The sequence below is a fragment of the Protopterus annectens genome, chromosome 3.part0 (assembly GCF_019279795.1).
Source record: "Protopterus annectens isolate FY-2018-M chromosome 3.part0, PAN1.0, whole genome shotgun sequence".
Taxonomy (NCBI): domain Eukaryota; kingdom Metazoa; phylum Chordata; order Ceratodontiformes; family Protopteridae; genus Protopterus; species Protopterus annectens.
Genome location: NC_056731.1, coordinates 152569462 through 152595472, shown reverse-complemented (window position 1 = coordinate 152595472; position 26011 = coordinate 152569462). Strand labels below are relative to the sequence as shown.

At 46.5% G+C, this 26011-nt stretch overlaps 1 protein-coding gene across 1 annotated transcript in view; it reads right to left on the bottom strand.

The window, feature by feature from the left end:
• The window catches only part of CDV3 (CDV3 homolog), a 133432-nt gene that overhangs the window by 54438 nt on the left and 52983 nt on the right, over positions 1-26011 (bottom strand). The window contains exon 4 of the mRNA XM_044064652.1: positions 10558-10711. Coding sequence (XP_043920587.1) covers positions 10558-10711 — 154 coding nt within the window. The remainder of the gene's footprint in view (positions 1-10557; positions 10712-26011) is intronic.

Here is a 26011-nt window from a genome sequence, read left to right as displayed (position 1 = left end):
TCACAGATGTATATACCCCCTTACCCCATCTGTCTAAAGCGCTAGCATCCCTGTCTGAAGGGGTAGGGTTTTTGGCTGTAGTAGCCTTACAGAAATTTAGGAGTCAGGTACTCTGTAATACCGGTCAGGTTTTCTAGGAGCTGGTGGTAAGGTGTCAGGAGTAAGACTGGACTCCAAGAAGACCATCTACAATATCCAGGACAGGGGGGTATAGCTAGAGGTCTGTGCCGAGGAAAATCTACGAGTTGCTTTCTTGGACAGAGGATAGTCCTGGCATTCCCAGCGAAAGTGCTCTCTTAAGGTATGCAAGGTTTCACCAAAAGAAAAATCCTCTGGAGGGGAAGCAGAGGGAATGGATTCCTCTGCATCTGAATCCTCATAGGTAGATAAGGGTACGTCCTGGTAATCAAAAGGGTGAGAGTCAGACTCCTGGTCTGTAGAATCAGAAGGAAATTCATTTTGGTCTTTTGGCAGGTGAAGGCTGGCTTCCCCCAATTAGAGTAATAAGCTCTTCAGTCATTCTATGCATTTGCTTTTGTGGCATGGGAGCTTTAGCATGGGCTTTGGACGTCTGTTTTCTAGGCGTAGAAAAACTCTGGGCCTGAGAAACCTCGGCAGATTTAGTTGGAAATGAAGTTGTCGGTTTAGTATGACAATCGGTAGGTCGGAATACACCCTCAGAAGCCGGTGCCTGCACAGCGGCTCCGGATGCATCCAAGCTAGACACATCTGCAGGTTCCATAGTCGAAGCATCTCACGGCATACCAGACTCCGAATGGGTCTCAGCAGAGGCCTGCGAATCTGTAGAAGTGGATATCAGGGGCTGCAAAGGTGCCAGAGTACCGGCGGACTGGCGACTAGCTTAGCGGAAGCGCCGGCAGTTTTTGACCTATGCGGTTAGTCTCTGCAATTTTTCGGAAGATCGGTAGTTTGATGGCTTACCTAAGCCATTTTGGAATTTGGAGAAGGAGAGCGAAAGAATTTAGCTACAAATAACCAGACAATGAATAGTTCGGGCATTAAACAATGCACAAAACCAACAGCGAGGGACATTGTGGTCTAGGCCTAAACAGGTGACGCTGTAAGAAAGAAAATCTCTTAAGTATTTGCTTTCCACAGGCAAGACAATTGTTAACCTTTTTCTGACATCAGAGCAAGAAAAAAAGGATCCCCAACAGGGTACTTGGCTTTAGAAGACTTCAGGGTACTTTGCTTTAGAAGACTTCAGGATTATCAACTCAAAAAATTAAAATTTCAGGTAGCGGCTGACAGGCACTTGCAAACTGCTTCGGGCTCCTGCTCAGCAAGAAAGACTGATGTAAGGACGTCTGCTGCCTGTTTTATACCCCTGACAACCTGACAAGGAAGAAGCGACAGCATCCGACGCAGAAATACTAAGACTCTGGTATTCGGGCTGACTAAGGGTTACCTGGCAGGCAGATAACCCAAGTATGATTACTGCAACAGTGAAACACCAACATCTGGACCCTGGATTACTGCAACAGTGAAACACCAACATCTGGACCCTGTATGGATGAAATGGCTCAAGTCCAGTGTCAAATGCAGCCTATAAACAGGAGTGTCCTGCGAGTAAACTGCTAGTTTGCAGTGTTCACAGCTGATCCTAGATTGTAAAGAGAAAAAAGTTGTCTTAACATAACGTTCAATCTGTGTTGTAGATCTTCATTACTGTTAGGACTTTGGTTCCATCCTCTGAACAGACTCTGCCGTTACCAAGCTCATGCCAGCCAAAAACTCAGCCAAAACCTACCCACACAGCCCCTCAGTCTTCAGATAGAGAGTCTGCCCGCCATTATAGTATAGAAATATAGTGACAGTAGGAGCATCTGTCTGAGCAGATACCTTAACCAACAAGGAAATCTTGAAGACCACCAGGAGTCCAGGCAGGGGGAAGGAGGGCAGAAGTAATAAATGAATAAAGATCTACAACACAGATGGAATGTTATGTTAAGACAACTTCTTTATCAATGGATGTAAATCTTTATTCATTCCTTACTGTTAGGACAGAGTCCCCAGTTAGAGTCCTCGGTGGCCCTAAGGAAGGACATTCCCGAGCACCACAGAACCAAAAGATCTCATCCCATGGAGGCCAAATCCAATTTACAATTGGTGATAAAGGTATGAATTATTGACCAAGTGGCTGCTGTGGAGATATCATCCAGAGGCTCTGGAATGAAAAGCCACTAAAGTAGCCATCTATCTAAGAGAGTGAGCCTTTATTTTGGAAGGTAAGGGCACTTTGGTCCGATGGTAGATGAAAGTAATGGCGTTTGAGCCAAAAAGATAGTCATTCTGGAAACAGGCTTACCCAAACTGGGTGCTGCAAAAGCCACAAACTGATCCATTTTCTGAAAGATTTAGGTTTGTCCAAGTAGAAACAAAGTTGCCTATGAACATAGAGAGTATGGCAGAGGGTATTCCCCTCTATTTGAATGGTGAGGAAAGAAAACCGGTAGGTCAACAGATTAATGGAAAATCCAAAAAATGATCTTGGGCAAAAAGGAGGGGTCAGTACGTAGGGACACTTTCCCTATGAAAAAAGGTCTCTCGACACTAGAGGCCTGCAACTCACTATTCTCGCTGAGGTAAGGGCTACTAGAAGTAGTGTTTTTCAAGACAAATTATATACCACAGGAGTTAGAGGGCTCGAAGGGAGGACTTAAAGCAGCAAGCCTCTACAGGAGGCTTAAACGGAGGTTTATATGCAATACTTCTTTCATGAAGGTTTTGCACAATGTGTGACGTATAACAGATGAATAGTCAATTCCATTGTGAAAATTTGCAATCGCTGCTAAATGCACTGCAATTGATGCTGAAGCTCCTGTGTGCAAAAGGGTAGTCGGGTATAATAGGATCTTCTGAATAGGCATGGAAAAAGGGGTCTATATTAAGTTCTTTGGCCCATCGAGAGAATCTAATTCACCTACTAGAATAAATTGTCCTGGTGGAAGGTTTGTACGAAGCCAGAAGAGTCTCAAACAGGGGGTGAAATATCAGGTAGCCTGGCAATCATCGGAAGTGAAGAAACCAAGCTGTGAGCTTGAGGCTGTGGAGATTGGGTTGAATCAGTCCCTGAGGAGGAGACAGCAGACCTTGGGATTGATGCAGGATCCACAGGCTGAGAATCAGACTGAGGCCATAGGAAAGGGAACCAGACCTGACTGGGCCAATAAGGGGCAACGAGGATAACTCTGCTTCTCAACCTTAATTTTGGGAGGAGAGGAAACTGGGGAAAATGCATACAGCAGACCCAGGGGGCCAATCATGTGTCAGAGCATCCCTCAGTGACTCCCATGACAGGGGGGGGGCAAAATTGCTTCTCACCTAAACAAATTTAGAAGCTAACAGGTCGCAGCAAGGTCTGCCCCAATGGCAGAAGATCTGATCCGCTATTACAGGACCAAGTGACCACTCATGAGGCATCAAAACGTTCCTGCTCAGATTGTCTGTAAGACTGAACTCCCGGGAAAGTGTGTTGCTATGAGACAGCAGTTGAAAGCCATCGCCCAGTGCCAAATTCTAATGGCTTCCAGACACAGGGGGGGCAAGACCTGGTTCCGCCTTGTTTGTTGATTTACCAGACGACTGACATGTTGTCCGATTGAATTGCAATAGTCCCGGAAGGAAGGGATGTGTGGAACACAGAGAATTGCCCTCAATTCCAGGACATTTGTGCAAATTGGCCTCCATGGGGGACCAGGTGCCTTGGATAGTCTTTCCCTGGAACCCCCCCCCCCCAGAGAAGCATCCGTGGCCCTGGACTGGGGAAGGCAGAACGGTGGACAATGATTTGTTTCTGGCTTCATATACCATAGCATTTCTTTCTTACAAAGGTTTGTAAAGCGTATCATATGGTTGAGTGGGTGGGTTAAGATAGACCATTGTGATTAAAGGAGCCACTGTAATAGTCTCACGTGCAACCTCGGCCAGTGGTAGTAAGGTAACTGTTGCTGCCACAGAGCCCAATAGTTGTAGTACTAGGCGTGCTGGTACAAATGTCTGTGGAAGGACTTGAATCTGGCTTATTTTTGAAAGCCTGCGAGGAGGAAGGGAAGCTCGACAGGACATTGTGTTGAAGATCACTCCAATGAACTCCAGTGCTCTTGGAGACGTGTAATTTGCCCATGTTGATCATGATACCTAGGCGAAGAGCAAGGCCTTGAGTGTAAGACTGAGAATGGGAAGCTTCCTGGACGAGGAGGTAAGGCGCTAGATATGGAAACACCTGGAATCCTTGTAGTCTGAGACGAGTTAATACGACTGCCATACACGAACACTCTTGGGGCTTGCCCTTCGCCAGAAAGGGGAGAATGAACTGTACCATGACCATCCGGAATTTGAGGTTTTATGAATTTTAGTAAGCAGAGATCCAGGAATGGAGTCAGTCCCCTGTCTTTTTTGACATTAAAAAAGAGCCTAGAGTAAAACCCAGACCCTCACTGGTCTGGTGGGACTGGTTGGATGACTTTCATAGCAGCCGTTTTGATCTCCAAGGCTGCAGCCTCCCTCTGACTGGGTGGATCATCACGGATTTGTTTTACAGGTCTGGGAGTAAAGTCTAACGGGATACGATAGCCTCTGGGTATTATTCTCTGCACCCACGCATCCGAAGAGTTGCCAGGCCTGTGGGTGCTGAGAAAAATCGACCCCGGACTTCTTCCAGAGGAAAGCAATCTGGCTGTTCAGGAGCACTGAAAGGGGTTGGCCATAGAAGGAATCTCAAGCGCCCTGGCTGTGCAGACCCCTGCCCCCTCTGCCCCGGGGGGGATTGCACATCACGAGCGTCACAAAAAGATCATTGGGACTTCTTTGAACAATCTTCCTCCCCTCAGATTCCTGGAGTAAGATCTCTGGGGGGTGGAAAACGTATGCCAACAGCAGACCACGTCTTTGTCCTTCTCAATGCGTGATATTGTGGGTCTTACTTTGGGACCAAAAAGGGAAGATTCATCAACAGGCACGTTGACAAAGATTTAGAGAGGTCTGCAAAGCCACACAAACACAACCAAGCATGCAGTCTCACGACTATGCCTGATGCGGCTGCTCGAGCGGACCCCTCGGTAGTGAGATCAAGCACATCTAGGAGTTAGAGATGGATTCCAGGTTAGCTAGCTGAGAGGCAACAGTATCATGGAACCTCCTCAGGGAGTACACCACGCCAAAGAGGCAGACATTTCCGAGATTAGGTCTCTTTGGAGGAGAGTAAAGCGTACCAGGTAATTCAGTGACCGAATGGCAAAGGTCGCTGAAGCATAAACCAGACTTCCCCAGTCTGTCCACAGCTCGAGACTTCCTGTTCGGGGGATTAAGAGTGGAACCATCTTCTGCCAGGCCCCTCTTGGTGGCCACGACCATGGAATCAATTACCAGTTGTTTGGACCAGTTGGGTTTGTCTTCAGGAGTGGATAAAATTTTATCGGGCCTCCAGGGGAGAGGTTCTACATTGTCCGGGGCCTTCCAGGCACTCTGCACAATAAGTAATGAGCTCATCCGCAGGTGGAGTCATCCAGAAGTAGATGGCTGAGCACGGAAAGTCTGCAAGAACACAAATTCCTCCGAAGGGTGGGAGGGCTTCCAGGCTCCCCTCTGCTTGAGTTATCTTGAGAAGGTCTTCAAAGAGGTCTTCCAGGGGAAGACTGAGAACCCTTCTCCCTCATCACAACTAGTGTCATTGGTGCTAGATTCCTCAGGGGAATCAAGATGCTTCCTCTTGCAGAGTTTCTTCCGGGGTGGCTCCCCAGTGGGATCTTCTGAAGATCCTGGAGAAAAGGTTCTCTTCAAGGGAAGGTCTTGCGGCTCCTATGCTCGGGATCCCAGAGTAGAGGGTTGGGACAGCTGCATTCTAGAGTGGTACTGGTATCAATGCCAATGGTGCCAACTGCGAGTCTGTTGAGGCAAGGACCCTCTCCATCACTTGGGAAAGCATACCCGCCCCGAAGAGGGATGGGAGCCCGGAACCGGGGTCACACCTCCAGGTGAGGAGCTCCAACAGGACCGGTAGCAGCTGGGAGAGCTGTGGCCACAGACTGCACCACTGAAAAAAATAGGTGCCAAGCGGCTGACAGCCCAATCACTGCTCCGTGAGTGCGCCAGTTCCAAAGGAGTCATTGCACCAAGAGTAAAATTGGTGCCGACAGGGAAGCCTCCACTGTCTGAAGAGACTGAATGCACTGGGATGGCCATCGGTACCAAAGTCCGAGACCTGGCAGAAGACGAGAGGAGGATATACAGGTGAATACGCCATGAGAGCTTCCGTACCAAGAGGGAGGGAAGACCTAGCCTGGGTGGATAATCCTCTAGCTGCCAAAAGCTGGTCCACAACCCTCATTGTATCTTTTTCCAAAAGACTCCTGATGGAAGCTACAGATGAAGATTCTCGTCTCTCAAGAAATGGACTAAACTGTCCCAAATAGGGTCATAAGAGGGAGAATACCTGGTTCTGGAAAGTGCTCGACCTTCGAAACTGTCAGTATCAGTGGAGCTGTGCAAGACATCAGCACTATGGCCAGGGATGGTGCTGATGCAGGTACAGTGATCGGAGCCGGTGTCAAAATTGGGCACCAAGGGGGATGGTGTTGAAGCTGGTACAGTGACTGGAGTCAGAGTCAGAATTAAAGGTGGCACAGAGGGAATACACAGGGACCCTGGTGCAGAAGCGGTCTGTGCCAACGGCATGGGAGAAGCCCATGTCGACTCGGTTCCAAGGAGGATAGGGATGTCTGAATCGAAGGACTCAAGTTTCTCCTTATGCTTTTTAACATCCTTATGAGGTGGTGAGACCTCAGTCCCAGAAAGAGGCTCCATGAAGGGTGATTTCAACATACCCTGTTGAATAAGTTTGTTCTTGCGTTCAGCCAAAGTACGGTTGCGGAAGCTAGAAATACTGTCACAAGAAACTATATGGTAAACGCCCAAACAAACACTGGGAGTGACCAGAGTTGGGCATTGTATGTCCACACTTATCTCACTGCTTGAACCCAAGCTTGGCCTTACCAGACATAACACACCGGCACTACTACACAAACTAAACTACCGAGCGCGAGACAGACATGCACACACATATAATACACATCTCTCGCTCTGTCAAAGTATTACTAGCTACACCACTAGAAACTGCTCCAGAAATGTACTGTATTTGATGCAAAATAAAGAATACAAAGTTAAATCAGTTGGAACACTGACCTGCCAGATATTAGCCTAGGCCTAATTCCTTTACTGTGCCAAGCTACAAGTACTCCTAAATAGCTCTAGAAAAGGGGTGCTGATATGCACCAAACAATAAGGGTTAAGAGGAGGGGCCACCACCAGGCTGAGTAACTCCTGCCAGCCTTAGCCTCTGAATAAGGAAAAGAAGTTCCATTTTTAGATTATGCAGTTCTCTGTACAGAACTGTAACTATTAGTTCTACAAAAAAAAAAAAAAAACACCAACACTATGCATCGCATTAGATCTGGCCAGTTTTTTTAGTTTTAGTACTCAAAATCTGTTTCATTTCAGCACTTGTTCAGAACACTTGAGCACTAAATAAGCTACATAAGCACTAAATGCCTTAAGGCATAACAACGTACCCAACACTCATCATAGGTAACTCTATAGTCAGGCACACAGATGTTCCACTCACAAGGATAAACAAGGAGAAAGTTACTGTCAGCTGCCTGTCTGGTGCCAGGATCAGCCACAATGCACACACTCGGGTCACTCCACAAGTAGAAATATGACACTGTCATTGTCCATGTTGGGGAATGACCCGAGACGTACCTCCCTGGAGTACATGGAGAAGGTCTCCGATCTTGTAGCCCAGGCAAGTATGACCCCAGCCCAGAGTAGCATCCTGCCATCACCCAGAACGATACCGCAGTACAAGGACAAAATGATTGACTTCAATTTGCTAAGCTTCTGGTGTCATTCTAAGGGGATCCAGTACCTGTCTGCCTGGGATGACATGAGACAGACCACGATGCTTTGTTAGAGATGGCCTGCACCTGTCGCCCTTGGGATTCTGGATAGTGGCCAAGGCTCTTGCCACCCCTATAGTACCTTTTTTATGCAAGGATCAAGTCAAATTCACCACCATAACCGGTACAAGCAAGCAAAATCTGAGGGTAATGCTACTCAATGCTAGAAGTCCAAATCTCAAAATGCTTTCACTCGAGGCACTCAAAATGGAGAGAATCGACATCTGCGCAGTGGCAGAGACCTGGTTCAAGGCTCCAGAGAACACCCCACATTACCAGGCTATAATTCATAACACACCTTTCAGCCACCTAACCTGGATCAAAACAAGTCGGAAGGTGGAGGCATGTCCATATTCACCAAGGATATCTACACCTCCAGGCTAGTTGCTTAGAGATTATCCAAGTGCAACTAACTCTGGGCAAGACCGCAATCCAAACCACCATGCCCCAGGATTCCCACTCATTGTTGATACACTAGAAAATATTAGAGTACAGCTCAACACCCTAATAATGGGTGCTTTCAACTACCCCACCATTAACTAGGAAAACTACTCCTGTATCAACTCATTTGTTAAATCTGGAATTCATAAATTCCAACGCCTTGGATCAACGTATCCACACAACCACCAGGGGCAGGAATATCGCAGACCTGGTCATTACCAACATGGGCAAGTGCTGTTCCACACCAGAGGTCAATTCCTTGTTGGTCAGACCCAACAAGCGAATCATCCTAGACAGCCACATCCTGCCCCCCACCCCCAATTAGGGAAACCACCGTAAAAAATTTCTCCAAAGCCAACTTCATGCTCAAGACAGAAGTGGCAAATTTTGCGACACCCTTGCAGACTGACAATAAAGGTACGACTGCTGAATCCTACACCAATGCATGGAAGTTATAAACAGATACTGGTAATCTCCAAACTCTGGACCCCTCCCAGTTCGGGTTTGTAAAAGGCAGATCAGGTCTCCTAAACCGGATAGACTTCTTTGAATCAGTCACCAAAGCCATAGATGAAGGTAAGATGGTTCACACCGCCTATCTAGATCTCGCCAAGGCTTTTGACAATATCCCCCACTCTGGAATTAACTAGGTATAAATCCCTATGTCACAAGATGAGTTGCCAACTAGTTCACTAACAGAACGCACATTTTGAAAGTAGCAAACTCCAAACCAGACTTCAGACCAGTGACAAGGAGTATACCACAGGGTTCAGTCCTGGGTCCTCTCCTGTTGGCATCTACTTTACTGAAGTACAGGATAACACAGAAGGTCTTTGGTTAATGAAGTTCACAGATGACTGCAAACTAGGAGCCATAAATCGAAACTCCTAACAATGTGGACATCCAGACAGATGCCTGGTGTCAAAGCCATTGGCCTCAAGCTCAATGCCAAAAAGTGCACTGTCATCCCCTTTGGTAAAAACTTCTGTACCCATGAGCTACCACATATGTGGTAGTTAAACACCAAAAGTGTTACGAGACCTTGGGACACAGGTGGGCAGAAGTCTTCTTTGATAAATCACATTGCCACAGCAGTCAGGAAATCCTACACGGCACACCTCATCACAAAAGGCTTCTCAACCAGGAAAAAAAAGCGGTCATTGTTTCCCTCTACTTGTCACTCAGACCCATTATAGAGTACAACTCCCCTTTTGGTACGTACTTCACAAGACCTCTACAACTGGAAAGGCAGCAGAAATACCTCAGAGATGCCCTACACAGAGTCTCAAAATACTCATCTTTACTCAGTCGCATTTTGCCTACTCAGAGGCTGCCTAACATACAAAAGCTGTGTCAAACCCAGAGCTGTTGGACATGCTTCACTTAAGGAAATCCCTCAGAGCTACACTCTCTAGGGACCTAAACCTTGTCACCACAATAAATAGAACATGCTGGAGGGATAGATTTCTGTCCCAGAGACTTCCTATACTCTTGAACAAGCTACCCATCTATGTCAAGCAAAGTTCCTCATTAGCACTCAAGAAAAACTTCTTGAGTGGATGGGAAATAGGAAATACACCCCAGGGATCACTTCTGTGGCTCTGCTCGGCAGGGGCACAGGAAAATAATTTTCTTGGGTGGCAAAAGCCAGGGTACCTTTTTGGCTAAGCTTATATAGGCCCCTAGGGCCAATAGCCTAGTACCTACCTGTGAACCTATCATGCACACAACTAAACACAAGGAATTCAAATGACATTTTTACTGACAGATTTTGTAAACCCTGACAAACTCGCAATCAAACACACAATGTTCTCCAAAGCTTCTAGAAGTCTCTAGGCATAGCTAAACAAAAATTAAAATCACCACCCTGGGTCATGTCACCAAATCTTGCCTTCGCACTGTAAAAAGGACCACAGAATCAGAACATTTAATTTGCATGCATTGCATGACAACTTGCTATTCAGTACACTAAACCTTTTATTCAATACCTTAAAATTATGGAACAAGGATGAATTCTAAAAGGAATGATAGCATTTCCTCAAGGACTTGTGGGCAAAATGAAAGATGTTTATAAACACTGCCACTTTTCAAACTGTGTGCGCAACAATGACAACTATGCATTGAGAATGTCGTTCCTTACTTCCTTGTTTCTACATGCTTAGCAGTGGCTTGCAGGGATGGAAACTGCGCATCACTGAAGATTTCTGGAGGCCCCTGAGGGGGACCTTTTCGTGCTGGTGTTAACCTTGCTCCTGGTGGCCTATATACACCTGATGGCTTGGACTCTGGAACTTCTGCAAGCATAAAAACATAAAAAGGACAGATGTGACCGAAGTGACAACATAAGCCGCTTCAAATATGAAAAAAATCACCTCTAGACAAGTTACTGCACAAATGTTAAAGGGAGATGTGTAGTACTAAATCACTCGTTTATAGAAATAGATTAAACCAAGGTTCTCTGTAGTAGACACGTAAAGTTATTTTGGCTCGTTTGCTGCCCACTGATTGACTCCTCCTTTGCCTATAGTGAGGACCAGAACCAGCATGGCTGCATCCCTGGTGTGTGTACTGACTATCTGGTCCAGGGAGTTTGTGTTCACAAAAATCCAGAAATCCGTGCATGTATGGTCTGTGTTGTATAGTGGGGTAATTAAAGTCACCCATGAATGTGGTATTGGGTTGGATGGTTAGTTGGGTTGGATGGTTAGTGTTTCTAATAAGTTTAAATACATAGTATGGGTTTCCCGTGTTAGAGGGACACCTATAGTTCATTTGGGTTTTAGTCTTAGCATTCAGTTAAAAAAAATGAAGCAAGCCACACTTCTTTCTTTATACATTCTGCTAGTTCCATTCCATTTCCCTTCATTAATTGGACTTTAAGCACCATGTGAAGCAAAATAAGTTATGTACCTACCATAACGTTCCATGTTAGTTGTCTTCTCTCGCCTTCTTTCTTGCTGGATGGGTTCGGAGCTGATCCTCTGCTCCGACTCAGCCACTTACTAAAGCTCGAGAGCTAATTTTAACAGCTCGAGGCAACCCTATATCCCATGATGCAAGGCGAAGACTACCCACATCTCGTTTGGTAGCTAAGGAAATTATGCAATATATTCCTCCAACTGGAGGAGAAGGAGGAAGAGGTAATAATAATCCCCCGAAAAGGATCAACCTAATCTAGTGACACTAGAAAGCTGATTAGCTAGAAAAATGGATTAAGCCTCTTAAGGGAAGAGGCACAATCTTCTCGGTCTAGCCAGGCTAGGGGGATGGTGGGCAGGACGCAAGAAAGAAGGCTAGAGAAGACAACTAACATGGAACGTTATGGTAGGTACATAACTTAATGTTAAGTTGTCAATCTCGCCTTCATTCTTGCTGGATGGGACTGCGTCCCTAGCACCTCTATCCTGGGTGGCTCAATGGAACGGACTCTTGAGAAAGTACAGTTTTGTACCTATCATAAATGTAGATGTCAGATAGGTATGCATCTGCAGTCCTAACATATGGGTTTGTCCTGCCTCAGGCAGCCCTTCGGTCGGCCGGATTCCAAAGTCTGGGTCCGGCGTCGGCTGATGTCACCCTTTCCCCGACGTCAGAGCTCCTGGGGTATAAAAGCGTCAGCAGACGCCATCTTCCTCAGTTTTTCTTGTCCTAGATGCCAGGTGCCCTCGAAGGAAGGCTAAATTTTGGAGAGATGAAAAAATTCCAAACATGCACAGCAATAAAAAACAAATGCACCATAAAAGATAACCCCAGCTAGCTAAAATGAGGGATAGGTACCCAAAGAATACCGCAGAGGGGTAGGAGGGAGGGAAAACCTGACTGCAGATGCATACCTATCGGACATCTACATTTATGGTAGGTACAAAACTGTACTATGTCCTTCAAGGATGCATCTGCAGTCCTAACATATGGGTAGAATACCGTAGCCAAGCTGGGGGTGGTAGGACCTAAGAAAAGGATGGTGTAGCTAACATGCCCTGCAGGACTGCAGTAGCAAAGCCTGCTCTGGATCTGGAATATAAAGGCAAGTTGTAATGCTTGGAAAATGTATGCACAGAGCTCCATGTAGCAGCTTCTAAAATGTCCTTTGTAGCCACCCCTCTTAAGAAGGCTGTGGAGGTGGCTGTTGCTCTGGTGGAATGAGGCCTGATGTTAGCTGGCACAGCTTTTCCATGAAAGGAGTAACAGAATCAAATGCAATTTCCTATCCATTTTGAAAATGTCCGTTTGGAAATTGTACACCAGCAGCATATGCTACAAAGAGTTGGTCAGTTTTTCTGTAAGTCTTAGTTCTGTCCAAGTAGTAGCGCAAATGTCTATGAATGTCCAGGGTATGCAGAAGTTTCTCTCCTTTATTTTGTGGATTTGGAAAGAAGGTAGGCAGGTGGATAGCTTGGTTCAGTGAGACCCTGGATACCACCTTTGGCATGAATGAAGGATTGGTTCTCAAAGACTCTGTCCTGATGGAAAATGAGGAATGGTTGTACTGCCATGAGGGCCTGTAACTCAGATACTCTTCTTGCTGAGGTTATGGCCAGAAGGAAGGCAGTCTTCCAAGACAGGAATTGTAGTTCTGAAGATGCTGCTGGTTCAAAGGGAGGTAGAGTTAATTTTTCCAACATGAAGTTAAGGTCCCATGTAGGCACTGGTGGTTTCCTTGGAGGGTTGATGTCTTTTATCCCTCTTAGAAACTGCCTTAGCAGTGGATGAGAAAATACAGGTGGATCAGTGTTGTACTCTGCTGAAATTGCTGAAGCATGAATTTTTATGGAAGAAAAAGAAAGGCCATTATGGAGCATTTCAGCCAAGTATTCAAGGATATGTGGAATGCTCATCACTGTAGGATCTTGACCCTTTGCGTTGCTCCAAGTATGAAATCTTTTCCATTTTGTTGAATATGTCTTTCTAGTGGAAGGCTGCAGAGCTTCCATGATGATATCCTTTACCCTCTTGGATAGTTTATCCTGGCGAGGAGTCAAGGTATTTTCCAGGCGGTCAGCTGCAAGGTTTTTAGGCTGGAGTGCAGAGTTTTGTAATTGTGCTGTGTCAGAAGAAGTGGCCATTGTGGTAGAGGCCACGGTTTCGTGTGTGACATGCTCTTTAACAGTGGGTACCAGTGTTGTCTTGGCCAGTCCGGAGCTATCAGAATCACCTTTGGTTACTCTGTCCTGATCTAGAGGGCGTCCACTTTCCATGCTTGAGGATGGTATGTCCTTGTGCAGAATTTCTTCAGTTGATGGTTGTGGTGGGAGGCAAAAAGATCTATGTCCGGCCTTCCCCATGATTGTGCTATCTGAAGAAAAATGTCTGGGTGCAACATCCATTCGTGTGGATCCATGATGTTTCTGCTTAGGCTGTCCGCCAGTACATTGTCCTTTCCTGGTACGAACTGGGATTGCAGCTCTATATTGAGTTTTAGGGAAAGTTCCCAAAGATTCATTGCCAGCCTGCAAAGAGGGTAAGAATGGGTACCTCCTTGCTTGTTTATGTACCACAACTGTGGTATTGTCTGTATTAGCAGATGACCTTGATGCAGGAAGTGTTCGAAGGCCTCGATTGAATGCATCACTGCCAGCATTTCCTTTTGGTTGATGTGCAGGTGCAATTCTGTGTCCATTGCCCTTGAATGCATCTGCCCTCCATGTGCGCTCCCCATCCATGGTCTGAGGCGTCCGTTGTAATGGTTTGGCTGATATGTGGCTTGCTGAAAGGCAGACCCATGTTTGACTGGCATGCCTGAGCCCACCACAGAAATTCCTTTTGAAGGCATGGAATGAGGGGGATCAAAGTTTCTAGGCTGTGACTGTGTTGAGACCATAGACTCCTTAGGTACCATTGCAGTTTCCTCATATGCAGCCTTGCTTGTGTAATCAGAAGAATGCAAGATGCCATGAAACCCAGGGCCTTCAGGATTTCCTTGCTGTCAGCTGGGTTTGTGTCAGGTTTCTGAAATAATCCGGTAATTGTTCTTGTTTTTCCTTCTGTGAGAAAAGCCATTTGGGTGTTTGTATCCAGTTTTGCACCCAGGAAAATTATTTGTTGGGATGGAACAAGTCTTGATTTCTGAATGTTGACTGTGTATCCCAAGGCCTGTAGTAGGCGGATGGCATAGTTAAAGTGTTTTACCAATGTTTGTTGGCTGTCCGCTTGTATAAGGCAGTCGTCCAGGTATGGGTATATTTGAATCCCCTGAAGTCTGCAATGTGCAATTACTGATGCCAGGCATTTTGTGAATACTCTGGGCGCAGTAGATCAGCCAAAGGGCAATGCTGAGAATTGATAATGCTCTGATCCTGCAAGAAATCTGAGGTGTCTTCTGCAACTTGGTCTGATAGGGACATGCAGGTATGCCTCCTTGAGGTCTAGAGTCAACAGCCAGGACCCCTTGCCCAGCATGGGAAGGAGTTGCTGTAGGGTCAGCATTTTGAATTTTGGCACGATGAGATAAGTATTCAGTGCGGACAAGTCCAGAATAGGCCTCCATTGCTTTTCTTTGAACAAGGAATAGTCTGTAATAAAATCCTTGGCCTTGTTCTGTGAAAGGAAACTTTTCTATTGCCTTCATTTGTAGTAGGTTGGAAATTTGCTTGAAAGCCCCTGCCCTTTGATTTGGTGGCAGGTTTGGCATGCCTTGTCTTTTTGGTAATGTATGAAAATGGAAACTGTAGCCTTTGTCTTATTTGCAGTATCCATTTGTCCTTTGTAATACTGTGCCAATTTTCTGAGAATAAAGATAGCTTTCCGCCCAAAGTTGCTTCCAATTGAGCCCTGGTTGGCGGAGTTAAGGTCAAGTCATTGAGATCGTCCTTGCGCAGTAGTTGTAGGTCCTGCACTACCTCTCTGGTTAGGAAGCTGCCATTGCCGTCCTCTGTAGGAGCCTCGAGCTTGCCCTCTACCTCTGGCACGCCTGTTTTTGCCTCTGTCTGTGTCTGGAAAGGACCAATTCTTAGAAGGCCAATTTCTGCTGAATCTTGGTGGTTGGACCTGGAGAAAATCTTTGACTGTTTGTACTGATTTAGCCTTTTCCTCAAATTTCTTTAAGACCTCTTGAGCCATGGAACCAAATAACTTTTGTTTTTCCAGTGGTGCATCCAGAAGCTTTGCTTTAACATGATCTGGCAGTGTTTGTTCCTTCAGCCAAGCATGTCTACGTATGACTGCACCTGTCATTGCTGACCTACATGAAGCTTCCAATGTATCATAACCACACTGTAAGAAATGGTTGCTAACCTGCTGGGAGTTATGCACCAGATCCTGAAGCGCCTTGCGATCTAGGGGTTCAGGCGAGGTTAGTTTTTTATGCAATTCATCTAACAGATACTCTTGATACTGTATCATAAGGAATTGACAATTTAAAGCTCTCATAGAAAGTGTGGAAGTATACACTTTTTTACCCCATCTCACTAAAGCCCTGGATTCCCTTTCAGAAGGAAGTGGATTCTTAGTAGTGGTGGTTGTAACCCCTTTAGGGCCCTGGGAAATAGTTTCTGGGTCAGAGTGGCCCCCTGTAAAGGAATAGATGCAAGTCTGGGACCCTGTAGTACCCGTCGGGTTTGACAGGAGCCGGAGGAAGGGAGTCAGGGGAAATACTAGACTCAGAGTACACATCTTCTATAACATTCAAAACAGGAGGAATAGCCAAAGGTCTATGCAAAAAAGTCCTTAACCTCTTCCTGGAATCAGAGAATTCCTGGCCTTGCCATTTGAAATGCCCTCTCATGGAGTGAAGGGTCTCCCCAAAGGAAAACTCTTCAGGGGGGAAGACGAGGGAATAGATTCCTCTGCATCAGAATCCTCGTAGGCCGGAAGGGCCTCCTCCTGGTAGTCTGAATGGGCAGAGTCATCTGAGGCCTCATCAGAAGACTGGGGATCCGTCTGCTCAACCCTGGGCATTTTGCCTGGAGGTGGTTGAGAGCCCCTGTCTGGATGTGGCCGAGAGCCCCTGATAAAGGAAATAAGGTCTTCAGCCAAACTTAAAATTTGTGAACCGGTAGTGGATCCCTGAGGACTAGCCTTGGGAGGGAGAGACTTTGGCTGTTTAGCAGCTTTAGCACGTGTAAAGGCCTTAATGGACATGGATACAGGAGGCCTGGCTGCCCCACGTGCTGGAGTAGTATCATCAACAGAAATGGTGTCGGATATTTCCTGAGCACCGGTTTCAGACGGAAATTCTATGACCGACCCAGTGGTGGCCTCCGGTACCGAAGTTACCGGCTGTGCAGTGTCGTCGGTCGGAAGCAGTTGAGATTCGGCTTCAGTAGAGACAGAGGCACTCGCGGTAGGCCTAGGCGTGGAGTTGGCCGAAACCGCGGACCGTGTGCGTCGGTCCTTATCCTTTCGTTTTTTGGGTAAATGAGCTGTCAGAAGCTCCGACGGCATGATATAACAGAAGTTTTCCCCAAAATATTCCTCTGCAAACTCTGCCCGATGCCTAAGAGTGCGTTTATTGAAGGAAGCACAGGCTGTACAGGCAGAGACGTCGTGGTCTGGGCCTAGGCAGGGTAAGCAGCAAGAGTGGAAATCCTTATGAGGTATGTTTCCCACAAGTTAAACAATTATTAACTTTAACCGTTTGATCTGACATCGGCTGAGGCAAGAAAGAGTCCCCAACGGGGTACTTAGCTTTTTTGAAGACTTCGGTAGCTGAAATCACAGGAGCTGGCCGACCGGCACTTGCGAACTGCTTCTGCTTCGGGCACCGCGTGGCAAGACTGAGGAAGATGGCGTCGGCTGACGCTTTTATACCCCAGGCGCTCTGACGTCGGGGAAAGGGCGACAGCTGATGCCGGACCCAGACTTTGGAATCCGGCCGACCGAAGGGCTGCCTGAGGCAGGACAACCCATATGTTAGGACTGCAGATGCATCCTTGAAGGACATCGGTGGAACCAAAATTCGCTCCGTCTCTGGAGGTAAAGTCTAATTTGTAATGTGAAATAAAGGTATGAGGAGAGGCCGTTGTGGCTGCTGCACAAATGGTGTCTATTGGAAGTCTAGCCTTAAAAGCCGTAGATGTAGCTAGAGCTCTGGTAGAATGGGCTTTTGGCCTAGAAATCAACACTCTACCTCTGAGCTGATAAATGCAAGTAAAAGACAGCCATCTAGAGTTACCTTGGATACTGGAAGGCCTTTCCCATTCTCTGCATAGGATAAAAACAGTTGATCAGATTTCCTAAAATGTTTGGTTCTGTCCAGATAATATCGGAGTTGGCAGTGAACATCAAGATAATGTAGTTTTTGTTCCGCTCTATTAGAATAATTTGGGTAAAAAACTGGAAGATCAATGGATTGATTTAAGTTAGTCTGCGATGCCACTTTGGGTAAGAAAGACGGATTAGTCCTTAGAGAAACTTTGTGGAAGATTAAGTAGGGAGGACGAATACAGAGGGCATGAAGCTCAGATACTCTCCTGGCAGAAGTAATGGCGACTAGAAAGTGCGTCTTCCAAGAAAGAAATTTCAATGAACAGGCAGCCGCAGGTTCGAAAGGGGGAAGAATCAAGGATGCTAAAATTAAAATTTAGATCCCACTGTGGTGGGGGGTCTCTAATCGGAGGTTTAAGTAAAAAAATACCTCTAAAGGAATGCCTTGCAAAGTTTGTGTGACAATGTTGTGGTCCAACAAGCCTATATGAAAATTTGAAATGGCTGCCAGCTGAACTTTTACTGTGGAGGAAGAAGATCCTGAATGAAAAATCTCGGCTAGGAAGTCCAAGACCGAATGAATCTGAGCAGTATAGGAGTCTATATTCCTAGCTTTTGCCCAGAAGGAGAAACGTTGCCATTTACTAGTGTAAATCCTTCTGGTGGAAGATTTAAGGGAAGCTACTATGATATCCCGGACGGGATTAGAAATCATAGGAAGCCAGGCTAGGGATGGAAGCGGAGCAACCAAGCAGCGAGTTTGAGAGAAGGTATGGATTGGTGCAGCTGCCCCGACTGGTGGGTCAGAAGATCTGGAACCGGGTCCAGATGCCATGGCTGTACCAAAAGATAACTATGTAGGAACGGAAACCATATCTGTCGAGGCCAATAAGGGGCAATGAGAATCAACTTGGCTCTCAAGGCGGTTGCTTTCTGAATTACTTGTGGCATCAGAGGAAAGGGAGGAAAGGCATAAAGTCGTCCCCGGGGCCAATCTTGGGTTAGAGCGTCTCTGGGGGGATGGCCTGGAAGGGGGAAGAGAGAAGAAGTCGGGGTATTTGCTGTTTTGAGGTGTAGCAAAAAGGTCGCAGCAAGGAAGGCCCCACTTCTGAAAAATCTCTTCAGTCATAGATTGTTTGAGAGACCACTCGTGAGGCATGAGAATAGCTCTGCTCAACCTGTCCGCTATGATGTTGGATTTCCCGGGGATATGCGTTGCTATCAGAAACCACTGAGAAGAGATTGCCCACTGCCAAAGTCTGAGAGCCTCTCGACACAGTGGATAGGACTTGGTTCCACCCTGCTTGTTGATATACCACACTACGGACATATTGTCCGTTTGGACTGCAATAGTTCCCAGGGGAAGAGAGTCGTTGAGGGCTTGCAACGTTAAAAGCACTGCTCTCATCTCCAGAACATTTATGTGCAGGTGGCATTCGAAAGGTTACCAAGTGCCATGGACCATCCCGCCCTGATAATGCCCCCACGCACCCGATCAGGGAGGCGTCCGATGTAACCGGGGCAGGAGGAACAAAGGGTCTGCCCTGATGGACTTGAGGGGACGATATCCACCAGGTCAGATGCCTTTTGCAAATTGGAGTTATGATCCTGTGATGCATGGGAAGTTTTGGACGAACAGCATCCATTGTAGAAGACGCATATAAAAGCGGGCAAGGGGAAGTAGTGTTATGGCAGCCGCCATAAGACCCAATACTTTCAGAGCAAATCTGGCCTGAATTTTGTTGCTGAGAAGAATCACCTGGACGTGATTTTGAATGTCCAAGATCCTTTGGTCTGTTAACTTTGCTGAAAGTTGTACGGTGTCCAATTTGGCACCTATAAAAGTAATAGATTGACAAGGCGACAAGGCAGATTTTTCGAAATTTATAGAAATACCTAGACCTCTGCAAATGTGAATGGTGTATCTCTGGCTTGGAGAAGCTGATGCCTGGTGGTGGCAGTGAGGAGCCAGTCGTCTAGATATGGAAACACCTGGAATCCTTGGGTGAGCCGTAACCGCTGCCATACATTTGGTGAACACTCTGGGGGCTGTAGTGAGTCCAAAAGGCAGGGCTCTGAATTGGAAGTGACTGGTCCCCAGCCGAAAGCGGAAAAACCTTCTGGAGCGCCTGTGAATTTTTGTGTGATAGTATGCATCCTGAAGATCTACAGAACACATCCAATTGTCCTTGCCCAGAAAGGGTAGAATGGACTGAAGCGTGACCATCTGGAATCTTGTTTTCTTTACAAACTTGTTTAGTTTGCTGAGATCTAATATTGGTCTCCAGTCCCCTGTCTTTTTTGGTACTAAAAAGAACCTTGAGTAGATCCCGGATCCTATTTGGTCTGCTGGGACTGGCTGGATGGCATTTTATACTAGCAGTTTTGAAATCTCTGGTACTGCTAGTTCTCTTAGACCGGGTGGAACATCTGGAAGGGTTCCCTTTTGCTGAACTGAGGTTTGAATAAAGGGAATTTTGTAACCCTCCGATATGATCGACTGTACCCATTTGTCTTGAGAAAGGGAAAGCCAGGCTTTGGGGTACAGCGATAATCTTCCCCCAACTCGGGCAACATCTCAGGGATGCTGGAAGGGTTAGTCAGAGAGGCTCCCTGCTACCCTGATTCTGCAGACCCCCCTCTGCCTCTAGGGCGGTGTGTGCTGTTACCCCCTCTGCCTCTGGGGGTAAACTGACCTCGTAAGTCAGGCGTGACACTTGAGATTTGCGGAAGCACATTTTCCCTCCCTTCTGACCTTTTGGGTAAGGTCTTGAAGGGGTGGAGAAACGGACTCCTACGGCAGAAAGAGTCTTGCCATCTTGTTCGCATCTAGTCAAGGTGTCTTTCACTCGAGGTCCGAACAAAGTCGAGCCATCAAAGGGAGAGTTGTGAAGGACACCTTGAAGGGATCTGCAAAATTACAAAGCCGCATCCAGGATTGACGCCTTAAAGCCACTCCTGTGCCTGCGGCCCTACTCGCTCCATCGGCTGCATATGAAATGAGCCGCATGGAGGAGTTATCAATGGAGTTCAGGATTCCTAGCTGTGAGTTAATCTTATCCTGAGACCCAGCAGTTGACGGATCCTGTAAAACTTCTCCCAACTCTTTAAGAACATCTCTTTGAAGGCGGGTGAAGTGACACAAGTAGCTCAGCGATCGCATGGCAAAGGTCACTGAAGAAAAAATCTACTTGCCGTACCTATCCATAGTCCTAGAATCCTTGTTAGGAGGATGGACAGGTACTGAAGGATCAGCTAGTTCCTTCTTGGTGGCTGCAGCCACCACCATGGCATCAACCGGGACACCTTTTGTCAAATACTGCCTATCAGGTGGGGCCGTAATGAATTTAGAAGGCCTCCGAGGAATGGGTTCCACCGGATCCGGGGCCATCCACGCCTTCCGAGCCACCACGTCCATAAGAGGGGCAAAAGGCGAAGACACCCAGGAGGTGGAGGGTCGAGACCCGAACGCCTCCAGGTATACTGACTCGTCCTCAGAAGGATTAAGGGAAGGCCAGTTCCCCCTCTGCTTAAGGAGTTTAAGGATGTCTGAGAAAGACATCCTCAGAGGGGGACCTTGAGGATCCCTCAGACTCATCCAAGTCAGTATCGGATGTAATAGACTCGGGGGAGTCCAGATGTGTCCTCTTACGCGGAGGTTCACCTGACTGATCAGGAGAAGCCTCGGAAGAGGAAGATATTCCCAATGGGGAAACTGGAGGCGTTGGATCTCTGGGTCCGGGAGCAAGAGAGTGGGAAGACGTCAGCAGGCACTGTAGTGGGAGGAGCTGATGGAATTGACCGTTGACTACGCCCAGGGGCTAGTACACTCCACCTCGAAGGCTCCCCAGTCAGAGAAGCCTGAAGACTCCCACTCTGAAGAGATAGGAACTCCAGGCCGCACCGACAGGGACGGCTCCGAGGCCGATGTCGGGGCTGAGCTCACCAACACCGAAGCTCCAAGAGGGAGAATTGGGTCGGACAAGTGTCCGATGCCACTCGCCCCCTCGGAGCCGACGAGAGAGACCAGACGCCCGGATCCCTCCAATGAAGGCCTCAAGGAGGAAATTGGAGCAGACGACGACGGAGCCGAAAGGGGGGTGGTATCGGCTCCGAAGTCACAACAGTCACGGCTCCGAGGAGCTCCGGCTCCGAGCTCTGTAAGAGAGTCGAAGGAGGAATGTTAGGTGGATGTGTGATAGCTACCGTCTGTTGAGACGGGCTATGGAGCATTTGGGCCAATGCCCGAGACTCTACTCACCACTCTCTCAAGATCGTGATCGGACAGCCTGGACAACCGAGAACGGCTCCGATGGCTCCGCTCAGAGAGCAGGGGTGATCTCGGAGCCGAACGTATTGATTCCGAGGGGGATCGTGATCTCTTTTTTGAGATAGGTGGAGCCAAAGGAGCAGAGGATACGTCTGTTCCAGCCGGAGCCGACAGTGCCCAGATTTAGCAGCATCGGCGCCGGATGGAGCAGATACTGTAACTTCTAATATAGAATTATCGGCTCCAGCCGGAGCCGATCTCAACACTGAAGGAGAACCAGTAGTCGATGGCTTAGGACCTGAAGCCGAAGGCTTAACTGGTTTCGAGGGCTTCCCCGGAGCCAACTTAGTCGGGGAGCTCTCAGGCTTTAATAAGCCCCTCAATATTAATTTCTGCGCTCCTGCAGGACTCTTGGGCTGAAGGCATGACAGATAGCACAAGAGTCCTGCAGGTGCAGAGGTCCCAGGCAGTAAACACAAGAAGTGTGACCGCCTGTCAGAGACATCTTCTGACAGCACCACAAGTCACACTTCTTGAAGCCTGAGACCTTTGTGTCCTTAGACATAGCTGTGTCGAGGAAACACAAAGTCAAAAAGAAACACAGACACACACAATAAACACCCAATCCAATAATAAAAAATTTAAACAGGGATACAAACACACTCAATTCATGACAGAAAAAATTAGGAAAGGGGGAGGCTTAAGGCCTAACTTAGGGGAAGGGATAAATAACCAGAAAAAAAAAAAAAGGGGGAACACCAACGGGAATAGGGTTAAATTAATCATCAAAAGTTCACACAACAACAAGGGTGACAAACTAAAAGGATAAGACTAAAAGTCTGAATTTGAAGAAACTTACCTGGAGCTGGTAAAAAAAAGCACCTCGCAAGCGAAAGCGGCAAACGAGATCTGTGAAGTCTTTGCTTTGCATCATGGTATATAGGGTTGCCTTGAGCTGGTAAAATTAGCTCTCTAGCTTTAGTAAGTGGCCGAGTCGGAGCAGAGGATCGGCTCCGAACCCATCCAGCAAGAATGAAGGCGAAATTGACAACTTAACATCTGTCATGTTTTCACAAACACACAAAGATTTTTTCAGTAAGAAATTTCTCAAGAAACCTGATGACACTATCTTAAGCACTCCCAGTATCAGCAAATCTCAGTCAGGAAGCAGCACAAATATTAAGACAAAGTATCATCTAAAGTCACATTTAAAATTTACCAGTGAGTAGCATTTTGAAAGAGCTGAATAAAAATCCTTAACCTGGAATTACATTTTTTTTTTTTTAAACTAGCAGATTGCGATATAGTCACATGTAGTCGGGGACAAACAGTATGAACATAGGAGGTTACTAGGCTACTGACCCGGAGATCATTTCAAGCCTAGCCATTTCATCCCAATGTAACACTATAGAAATGTTAGCCAGTACCCAAGATTTTTAGTAATAGCTGCCCATGTCCAGGAGGGGTGTGGGTGCCATTCTTGGTAAGAATTTACGGTGACCCATCCACTCGTCCAGGTTCCTCTTTAACAGTGGCATTGAGATACTGTTTCACATGGAGATAGCCTACTCCAAAGATGCAGCAGTTTCTGGTAGATCAATCTGTTCCTCTAGCATGTCCTGTTTAAGTCACAGGCCATATTTAGGTCCCTGGAATGGTGAGCCCCAGTACCGCTTGATTTATGGATATGCAGCAAGTTCATTAGGTTTAGGTCTGAGATTGCTCTGCAAGTCAGCCCCAAGTCTGTATGATACAGTGTAGTAACAGGGACTTTATTTTGTCTGTGTATGGCACATGCTGGAGTCCCTTGATCTTCTTTGTTAGATACCTCTCTGGTCTCTCCAATTCCTGTAGGTGCTTTGTACAGTACATGCTGAACAGGTTATTATACTTAATTATGGGCCAGATGTCAGATATGTCATAAAACAGGACCTTTGCCATGGCTATAGATCAGATAGACTGGTCATAGCAAGCAATGAGTCAACCACTCTGAAGACAATATTTCAGGACTTAACTTGAGTTCAGACATTTGGAATGGGGGGGGGGGGCAGCAGCAGCAGCCTGTACCAAGGATTTGGTTAAACTGCTACAAAAATATAGTTACGTGGCATTTATATAGATGAATTTCCATCATGTGTGAGCTGTAAGCTAAAGTTATGAAGCAGCAAAACAAGGCTGTTCTAACTTAAGGCTCTAGCCCACTGGTGGGGATCAAAGAGGCAATCCACTTTACACAACAGGAAACTAACCTTTAGTAACATCACAAGCAGACCGTAATACTATGCAGTACTAGTCTACAATTACTCTAGTCCCCTCCCTTGGTGCCTTAGATTACCTAAAATGTTATCCATTTCTCAGGCAGTTTTCAAACCAATGAAAATTCTCATTAGCTTGTAAACTATACTTGCTTACCAGGAAAGCATGCTGCAAATGCATTACAGTTAGGAGGGAAGGAAATGTCACTGCTATAACTTCATCTTGAACCCCAATATTGCGTACTGGCATTTCTCAAATTACTACAGCCAGCAGTATTCAATCTGAAGTACACACAGTATCAAACAGTAAACATCCTTAACTTTACTGCATACAAAGAAAGCTAGGCTCCTTTAGCTGTGGTGGTGATGAAGATGCTTAGTAAAGTGAGCAACCATTCATTTAGTAAGGAGTAACATTTTATAAAGCACTTTTGCTGGGCAGTATAATGCATGATGGTAAACTATGAAGCTGGTAATTTATTACAAATTACTTGCTTGGTACACAATCTTTCCCCTCATTTGTGCACAAGATGAAAGTGCTGTTATGTAAATAAATTTATAAAATCACTGCTGCCGCCTTCACTACGTGGGTTATGCTAAAGATAAAATAGCATGAGAGTATCCAAAGCTTTGGGACACCTTCCATACACCAAAACTGTCAAGCTAAGCAGACTAAAACACGTGTCTGAAAAAGTACTGTTTTGTACCTACCATAAATGTAGATGTCCGATAGATATGCAACTGCAGTCCTGACATATGGGTTGTCCTGCCTCAGGCAGCCCTTCGGTCGGCCAGATTCCAAAGTCTGGGTCCGGTGTCGGACGATGTCGCCTCCTCCCAGACGTCAGAGCGGCTGGAGTACAAAGGCATCAGCCGATGCCATCTTCTTCAGTGTTTCTTGCCCCAGATGCCAGGTGCCCTCCAAGGAAGGCTAAATTTTGTGAATGGATAAACAGAAAAAAAACAGACATGCACAACAGTAATAAACAGATGCACCATAATATATAACCCCAGCTGATAGGTAAGGGGAGAAAGGACCCAAAAGGGAAAAAACAGAGGGGTAGGAGGGAGGGAAAACCTGACTGCAGTTGCATATCTATCGGACATCTACATTTATGGTAGGTACAAACGTACTAGGTCCTTCAAGAATGCAACTGCAGTCCTGACATATGGGTTGAATACCATAGCCAAGCTGGGGGTGGTAGGACTAAGCAAGAGATGGTGTAGCTAGAAGGCCCTGCAGGACTGCCGAAGCAAAGCCTGTTCGGGATATGGAGTATAATGGCAGGTTGTAGTGTTTGGTAAATGTATGCACGGAGCTCCATGTAGCAGCCTCTAGAATATCTTTTGTAGCCACTCCTCTTAGAAAAGCTCTGGATGTGGCCATAGCTCTGGTGGAGTGTGGTCTAATATTAGCTGGCACACTTTTTCCATGGAAAGAGTAACAGAATCTGATGCAGTGTCCAATCCATTTTGAGATAGTTTGTTTGGTGACTGCTTTTCCCTTGCACTCCAGCAGCATAGGCTACAAACAGTTTGTCAGACTTCCTGGAGGACTTTGTTCTGTCCAAGTAGTAGCGTAGTTGTCTGTGAATGTCTAAAGTATGCAGCAGCTTTTCCCCTTTATTTTGAGGGTTAGTAAAGAAAGTAGGCAGGTGAATTGCTTGGTTTAGAGAGAGACTCTGGATATCACCTTAGGCATGAATGAAGGATTGGTCCTAAGGGAAACTCTGTCCTGATGAAAGATGAGAAAAAAAGGAGGAACTGCCATGAGGACCTGTATCTCCGAGACTCTTCTTGCTGAGGCGACTGCCAACAGGAAAACCGTTTTCCAAGAGAGAAATTGCATTTCTGAAGATGCTGCTGGTTCAAAAGGAGGAAGAGTTAATTTTTCCAGGACGTAATTGAGGTCCCATGCAGGAATTGGT